At 32.3% G+C, this 9,303-nt stretch overlaps 1 protein-coding gene across 1 annotated transcript; it reads right to left on the bottom strand.

Moving 5' to 3' along the window:
• Window positions 1-8,386: 8,386 nt before the first annotated feature.
• LOC119838469 (gastrula zinc finger protein XlCGF71.1-like) lies at window positions 8,387-9,064 on the bottom strand. Its single transcript, XM_038364416.1, has one exon. The coding sequence runs from the start codon at window positions 9,062-9,064 to the stop codon at window positions 8,387-8,389; it is 678 nt and encodes a 225-aa protein (XP_038220344.1).
• Between the last annotated feature and the right edge of the window lie 239 nt (window positions 9,065-9,303).

Here is a 9,303-nt window from a genome sequence, read left to right on the forward strand (position 1 = left end):
TGACATCCAGCTGTTTCGTTCGATTTGAGGGTAAAGTCTCGTGTCACAGTGTTTATAACTTTGTTATTAAAATCCTTCGAAACGGCTCGACCGATTTCTATGAAACTTCTTGTTCACATTGAGAAGAATTGAGAATCGGTCGTAAATATATCCAGTCAGCTACTCGAACAAACATCTACGTATATTTTTTTATACGCTTTCATTAGTTTTACCTGTATGTTTGTATGTAACCGACACCTTTTGACTCGATTTTGACCCACTTTAAAGGGACAGTTTTTATTCAAACTCAGTACACTTATCAAGGATCGGTGACGATACAATAATTTCATGAGTCTATCTTATTATCCTGATTAGGATCGCCGAGATTAAATAATTTCCTTACGTACTACTCTGTATAAGAGCAAGTGAGACAGTTTAGTTTATTCTATCGTGTAATCCAATAATCTTAATTCATATTCAATTGTGTGAAAAATATGTGTTTTTTTTTAGATCTGAAACTCTCTATACCTTGTAATTAACTAGCTGCGCCCTGCGGTTTCACCCGCGTAAGTCCGTATCCTGTAGGAATATCGGGATAAAAAGTTGCCTATATGTTATTCCGGTTGTCCAGCTGTCTACGTAACAAATTTTAATGCAATCGGTTCTGTAGTTTATGCGTGAATGAGCAACAAACACACCCACATCCTTACAAACTTTCGCATTTATAATATTAGTAGGATAGTGCATGCTATTATTCGTTCATTTTCAATTTCATTACTACTAGCGGCACCTCCCGGCTCCGCCCGGGCAGTATTATCGTAATTGAAATAATATTAACTATCTCCTATCTTTTAAGTTGAATCAAATTGCACATGGTGTGCAGATTTGATTAAAATCGGTTGAGTACGTTTAGGAGTCCATCGCGGACAAACATAGTTACTAACTTATATATATGTATTAAGATTATAAAAATATAAAGTTTGTAAATTTGTGAGTTTGTACGTCGTAGTGGGTAATCTCTGGATATACTGAACGGATTTCAAAAAAAATTATACATATTAGGTACCAGTAGAAAGCTTCGTTCTGTGTGATGTAATTTTATTTTATTTGCTTTTTATCCCGGGACAATCCGAGCGGAGCCGGGAGGAATGACTAGTTGCAAATAATTGAAAAAAAAAATTCTATGTAAGAAATATTGTATTTACTTTTATTTATGTATATATATATATACATATATATTTATGGATATGACTTGATTTCATTATTATGTCATTATTTTTTTTTTTAATTAGATATAAAATTAAAAAATGTACAGTCTCTAATTATGATATTTATAGTAGTGTTTGTATATTTATTTTTGTATGATATAATTTATTTTCTAGTTATAGAGATTTCTATAGGAAATAAGTTTTAAATTAAATGTTTAATCTAGTGTAGTTGATGATTTTTAGTAGAAATGTACCTATTTTTCTTATTTCTATAGTGAACTGTGTCTGTTGTGTTCTTATAATCTAGGCTTTCACGGATGATTTAGGTAAGGGGGCGTCCATAAATTACGTGAGGTTTTTAAGGGGGGGATCGAGTAAAATCTTTCCAAATCTACCTTGTGGGAGAGGGGGGGGGGGGGGGGTTAATAAATATTACGTAATTTTTTTTAACAGAAAACCGTGAAAATAAAGTTTAGTTAAAGTAAAGTTCAAAAAATCGTCAAAAATGTCTCACGTAATTTATGGACGCCCCCTAATTAGCTATTCGAGTTGTGTTTGTATTAAAAGAATTCCACACTGACACGCTATTGTGAAAGATTTTCCGATCGGAATGTAGTAGCAATTCCACGGAATTTCCATAATTCCACATAAATATAGCGTATTTGAAATCCACTGAACACTGTATTTATAAAAACATAGGTTGGGAATTTTTTTTTTTGTATCCAACTGATTATTTAATAGAAATGTCTAATAAGGAGTCATCCATAAATTACGACACGTTTTAAGGAGGAGGGGGCGTTAAAACGGGAGTGTGACATAGTATGTCAAGAGAGAGGGGGGGGGGGTTTGTTAAAAAAACTTGGTGACGTCATGTTAAGATTTAATATGTGCACTATGATTCGATATTTAAAATTAACAAACTCGATCTTATTATCATTTAAACTGTTCTTTTCGCTTAGATTTCTTATTGTGAAGATGTGTGACGTCATCATCATCATCATCATCAGCGGGAGGGGGGGGGGAGTTCTTAAAATGTGACAGCCTGTGATTATTAGGGGGGATAAAAAAACCTATAGTTTGCTAGTTTGTGTGTGTAAAATATGGATGGCCTTATACTGTTAATGAAAATAATTGGCGAAAAAATAGAAATTTATTTATATTTATCTATCTATACTTTATGCAGCAAGCAAGTATCTTCATAAAATATTTCCAATGTAATAAATTATAATGATTGTTGTTCTTGCTATGTTTAGATTTAAACGATGTATCAATAAATAAATGTGTTAACATTAATTGCATTGGTATGAAAGACCCAAGATGCGCTGGCTCATACGAAGCGTTCAGTGTTCGTACCTCTATACCTACGAAGTTATAGATATGTTTTAAGAATACATTTGGTATGGGAGCCGAGCACGCTTCGGCACGAATAGTGCCAGTTCGCACCGGGAAAGTACCACACCCCCACAGAAGACCGGCGTGAAATAGTAGTATGCTACTGTTTTCTTATCCTTTTCCTCACCCTTACCAGTCCATTCCTATATATCTGTTAATCCTTTCCTTATCCTTTACCCCTTTGAAGCGGATATCATATTTGCAGCGATCGCTAACTATCGGGCAAACCACCAGCTCAGTTGTCTGCTATAACATAAAAAAAAGAATTAAATTACATAAATTCAAATAACTTAAAGTTGCTTTTATATTAAGTAAGAGTACGCCTAGACGCGAGTCTCACGAGACTTTGAATCTTTTAGAAAGAAAGAAATAAAAAACAATATTTTTTACATTTTCTTACGTAGAAGTTGGTCGTTGGACTTAGTCTGCATCTTGGATGTTTTATATCAATGGTAAATATAGAAAAATTGAGTGAAATCTTCATTTATAATTCTAAATTATTTTGGCATAATGGAATGGCTTTTTATGGGTTTTAAATTATATAGAAGCTGTGTGTAATAGATAATTATTTATAATTTTGTATATTTATCAATCTCATTAATGCAATTAAATATATAGTATACTGAAGTGTTTTATTCATTTACCCCATCCCTACTTTTTTGATATGTAACACGTTCCTTTGTAGCTTAAGTTTGCGTTTGTAATAGCGCCATCTTCCGGAATATTTTGAGATATTGAAACACTCATTGAATTTTTTTTTTGTATATTTTCTAAATCAATCCAATAATCAAATCAATACAGTAATTTATTTATTTCTTTAGGACAACTTACAAAACGTACACTTTAACATTATTAAACAATAAAGTTTAAAATAAATAGATATGCCGAGTGTAGCTTTAATTAATTACAAATCGCCACGCCATAACAAAAAATGAATCTGGTCAGGATATATTGAAAAATAACATTATATGTATACTAGCTGCGCGCCGCGGTTTCACCCGCGTAAGCCTGCATCCCATAGGAACATCGGGATTAAAAGTTGCCTATGTGCTATTTCAGTTATCCAGCTATCTACGTACGAAATTTCATTGCAAACGGTTCAATAGTTTTTGCGTGAAAGAGTAACAAACATACGCATTTATGATATTAATAGGATAGGATAGTTGTATAAAATAGTATGTATGGACCTACAGAGTTAGAAAGAAGATTAAGTAACCATATTTAAACTTTTTACAAGAAATGTATATGTCATGTCATAGAAAAACGTCGTTACCTAAACAGAATATGTCAAAAATGACCAAGTAATTCAGATAACTATTTAACAAAAAAATATATAAATTATAAAAAAGGACATTAAAAATGGAAAGGAAAGCCAGAAAACCGAGGACCATGTGAGTATCTTTCGTTTCTTTTGACAGACGACTCGGTCCGAGTGGCGGGGAGCTGCTGGATGCAGGCTGCCAGTGACCGGTCGTGGTGGAATTCCTTGAGGGAGGCCTTTGTCCAGCAGTAGTGTCACACAGGTGAAACGACAACGTCAACGATAGGACAATAATATAGCATTAGATATATATAGCATATTAAAGTAACCTATCAAATAGCACATCATCGTAAAACTTTGGTGTGTATGTGCATGTATGTTTGTTACACTTTCACGCAAAAACTGCTGAACCGATTTCAATGAAATTTGGTACGTAGATAGCTGGACAACTGGAATAACACCAGGCAAATTTTTATCCCGATATTCCTACGGGATACAGACTTATGTGGGTGAGACCGCGGGGCTAGTATTTTATATTCTATGATCTCCAATATTTAGGTAAATATTAAAGAACCAGCTTTAGTCCTTCAGATTGTAATTCAAATCGATAAATAAGATTTGATCGCTGGTTTTTCATTATATTACCACACTCCACAGATAACAAAATATTTTACTAGATTACTTACAACTTTATAAGTACTACTGGTATAATATTATATTATCTGTTGAATTAGTATCGATAAAAGCATTGAAAAATTCAAAATATGAAAATTATTAATCATGTACTGGTTATGGTCATTATAATACGAGGCAATATATTATGATGATTTGAAAGCGCTTTTTTTAATGTAGTTGAATAAAAATATATAGACAAGCTTCCAATACGTTGTGAATTTATGTATTGCTATTACACAAAATAGATTATTTCCCTATTTTTCTAGTCAAATGAGATACCCAGCGCCCTACTCGTGGTCGTTTGATGAGACGCATGACCGTCGTTCAATGAAAACTAAGAAAACAGTTTCTTCTCTTGAAAACAAGTTAGTAATTATTAAGTAATTTATAAAGCATTTTCAATGCTATAAAAACTAAAAATTAATTTTAACAAGCAAGTAATTATTTAATCTCATTACCTTTTCGCATGCATTTTTCGTTATTCTCATCAGTTTAACTTCATTTGTGGCGTGTTGGCATGTTTTCGGCGACTTATGGAAGGCCATGTTGATTAAAATTATTTCAGTATTGTTTTACTGTCTACACTCTACTGTAAACTTAAATTTACTGCAAATTTTGAGTTCTACTAAAAGGTTCTGTTTTTATCTAAAAAACAGAACTATAAAATTTACGATAAGTTATTTTATTTAAGTTATGTTGTCAAACCAAGCTGATGAAAACTAACACACCAAAAATCATTAAAATTCTTACAGACTTTCATGTGCGAACTGTACGTAAGGTTTCTAACGGTAAACATTACAGAAGGAGGAGTTTCCGCGGGCTTTTCGAGATAAAAACCCAGCCTAATATCGGTTGCACGTCTCAAATTACATCTGAACCAAATTTCTTTCAAATTGGTTCGTGGTTTCGGCGTGAAGAAGAGACAGACAGACGGACAGAGCTACTTTGTTTATAGTAAATTTTATTTCACATAGAGTAAATAGTATTACAGAATAATACAGACCCGATCGTCGAACTATTGGTGACCTGTGTCTCAAAGGCCAGCTTCCTCCCAATATTTTATCTATATAAATGTTTCAAACAGTACGGAGTTGAGACAAATATTTAAAAAAAAAAGAAAAAAAAGTTAGTTCTAAGATCTGGAAGTATTTTCTATTACGTGTTGTGATTGTCTGAGTGTGTGTGTGTGTGTGTGTGTGTGTTTGCTAGTGTATGCGATAGGGGACTTCCTTGTGTATTAGATTGGTTTATTTATGCTATGACATTTTCCAATATATTATGAGATTAAATATTTCAGTGATAAAAACAAATGGATGAAGGTCAAACCACCGACGACGGGTTGTGATCCTTACGCGCCGCATTTGAAATATGGAATTTTTAGACAAAAAAGTTCTAATAGGTGAGTGCTATTTCTGCAATTTCTTGCACCCGCTTCGAATATGGGGTCACGCACGCTTCGGCACGAATGGGCCAGCTCGCATCGGGGAAGTATCACACCCCTACAGGAGACCGGCATAAAATGATAGCATTCTACTGCGTTTCGTTGTGTCAGTAATGGAGTCGGAGGCTCGTATCCTTTTCCTCACACTTCTCAATCCATTCCTTTCCTTTTCCTTTACTCTTTTAAAGCGGAAATTGCATTCGCAGAAGCACCACCTCTTCGAATGATCACGGGCGGCGGTGATCGCTTACCATTGGGCGAACCACCAGCTGCTGTGATAAATAAAAAACTGCTTGTCAAAAAAAAAAAAATTTTTTTTTCTTATGAGCAGTTTTAACATAATCCATGTATTTAATAATGCCAAGAAAAGATCATTATTTTTTTTTAATTAACGTTAGATTTTGTATTAGTGTAGATGTAGATATTTCATAACCTGTTTGTAAAGACTTCATTGCTACACATGATATATTTAGCTGGGCTCTTGGAGTTTCACATCAAGACATGAAATTTATACTTTTAGCAGAAAATGCAGGCAGGCACTATTTATGCATCTCTTATAGTTTAGGTGGTCTGTTATTATATATATTATATATTTTGTGCAGTCTTAATACCTATACAAAAAAAAAAGTTGAGAGGTGTTAAGGGACACCCAGAGGAAATGAAGTTCTATTGGTTTCTATAAGAGAGAGAGAGAAAGAGACAGACAGAGAAACATGCTTACTATAGCAAAAAGTGTCGTTAAAACTTTTTGTGACAATTTTTTCCGTCTAGCCCCCTTTCACAACGCGCGATAAGGAGCTTCGTTCCAAAAACTTTCATTCAAATCCGTCCTATAGTTACGAAGATTAGCGTATAGAAACAAAAAGATAGAAAAATATTTTTATTGATTTCGATTCGTACTATGACTGTTTTTAACCCACCCTCCCCTTCAATTATTTTTTTTACATAATATATCCTATGTACGAATACAATTTTATTTACTGTTTTATAAAATGTGCAGATTCGAACTTTTCTAACGCTTTCAGAGAAAATTTGTCCAAAATAAATTTGAACAGATCGGCGTCCGACCACCAGAGGAAAAAGGAGAATAAAAGGAATCAGAAAAAAGGTTTATTTTTAATGATTTAATCGTGATTTTTTTATTATTATTACTTCTGTCGCTCTAGAATTACTTGCAGGGGTTTTTTATGAAATGAATGTTTAATTATTCTGAAGATAGTAGGTGTTTTACATTTTTCTTCTTAAGATATTTATTAATACACTTTTATGAAACTGTTGTCTTCAAGTAAAATTATTATTGTTAATGAATTTAAATGGGACCGCACGAGATGCACCAGCTTTCAAATAAAAAAAAGGAATCATTAAAATCGGATAATACAGATTATAAAGCCAACTAAAATATTTACGCGAATCGATAAGCTCCTTTATCTGAAGTCCGTTCATAATAAGTCTACTAAATTGTACTGTAGACTTCAGGCTTTTGTTATATCATGTGTCGTTGAATAAATGATTAGTGTTTTCATAATATATTTTTACATCGGTTATAATAAACAGAGCTATTGCTTTCCAGAACAATCTGAGGAACCATACTTTTCCATTCGACCTTTGCACAGTAAGAACTTGTCGATGTCTGAAGTGCTCCACGTGGATATAAAGCCAAAACACGGATTTGTGTCTCCGACTAACAATAATCACACTAACAGATTTAATAAACATGTCTGATTGAAACGCCGTTTTATTTGTGGGAAGGAAAAAGTAAAGTCCCGTGTCCCCGTGTGGGGTATGGGGCAGATAATATACATCTGTTTCATTGATCGATTTTCTTAATGGACACGTAGGTGATCAGCCTTCTGTGTCCTGCCAGACCGAGGCATTTTTCTTTTGTGCGTCCCGGGAATCAAAGCCAGGACCCCTCGTTTCTACACTCACGCGTTGACCACTGAACCAAAGAGGCGGTGGGGGAAGTAAGCTGGAAAGGAATTCCCCTATATATAAAGGGAGTATACGAAACGAAATTATTTAATCCGGGCGAAACTGATCAGGATAATAAATAAACTCACGAATTTATTGTATTTTCGCCTTTGAGGATGTGTCCTTTTTAAAATAATGTTTGTCTGTCTGTATACACAGATACAAAAAGGAAAAGAAAATAAAATACCTTGTATATTTAAAAAAAAAAATGCTTTTATTAAAATTAAGAATAAATCATGAAATCAAGTCAGGAAAAAATAAGGAATAAACAAAAATCCATAACAAAGTGAATTAAAATGAAATTAAAATTGAAAATATAATAAATAATCAGGTAAGGATAAAAATTATTAAAAGTTACAGCCCTTAACGAAATATTTCTCAATGAAGATATTTTTAAATAAAAAAATAGTTTTTGTAATTGCAATAATACTGCATCACAAGGAATTAATTCCAAGTCAATTAATTAAAATTATCTTTGAACGTAATCTTATGTAGATGTGTTTTTCTATGTCTAGCTAAAGAACTTTTTTGTTTACATTTATAATTACATATATCACAAGAAAATGGCGTCTCACCTGTGTGTGTTCTTATATGTGTAACTAAATTAATTTTTTGTTTACATTTATATTTACATATATCACAAGAAAATGGCGTCTCACCTGTGTGTGTTCTTATATGTATAACTAAAGAACTTTTTACTGTACATTTATAATTACATATATCACAAGAAAATGGCTTTTCACCTGTGTGAATTCTTATATGTTCAACTAAATGATTTTTTTGTTTACATTTATAATTACATATATCACAAGAAAATGGCGTCTCACCTGTGTGTGTTCTTATATGTTTAACTAAATGACTTTTTTGTTTACATTTATAATTACATATATCACAAGAAAAAGGCTTCTCACCTGTGTGAGTTCTTATATGTTTAATCAATTTTCTTCCACAAGAAAATTCCTTGTCACAAATAATACAAGTAACTTGATTTTGAGTTTTACATTTTGATTCATTTACAATTTTTTTACATTCAATTATGACACAATCTTTGCATATAAGCTTTTCAAATTTACTACATTGAATATTTAAAGGTTTCTTGCATAATCTACAAATATTATTGCAAGTAAGAAGTAACATAGGTTTTGATGGAACTTTATTAAATTTATCATTTATGATATATTTATTATTATTAAGTACATCTGTTTTGTCAATGTTTGGATTAAAATTATTTTTTTTCTTATTTTTTTCAATTTCATAGCGTTGCATATTTTTACTAACTTCGCGTTTAGTTTCTTTTTTCTTTATGTTCTGGTTTTTATTTTTTGTTTTATTTTCATTCGTAAGCTTCATTTTTTTAGTCGACTCATTTTCCTTAT

This window comes from Zerene cesonia, unplaced genomic scaffold, assembly GCF_012273895.1.
Source record: "Zerene cesonia ecotype Mississippi unplaced genomic scaffold, Zerene_cesonia_1.1 Zces_u003, whole genome shotgun sequence".
Classification (NCBI taxonomy): domain Eukaryota; kingdom Metazoa; phylum Arthropoda; class Insecta; order Lepidoptera; family Pieridae; genus Zerene; species Zerene cesonia.

Excerpts from the sequence above, each read along its gene's own strand:
- LOC119838469 (XM_038364416.1), bottom strand. The coding sequence starts at position 9,064 with ATGTTACTTCTTACTTGCAATAATATTTGTAGATTATGCAAGAAACCT.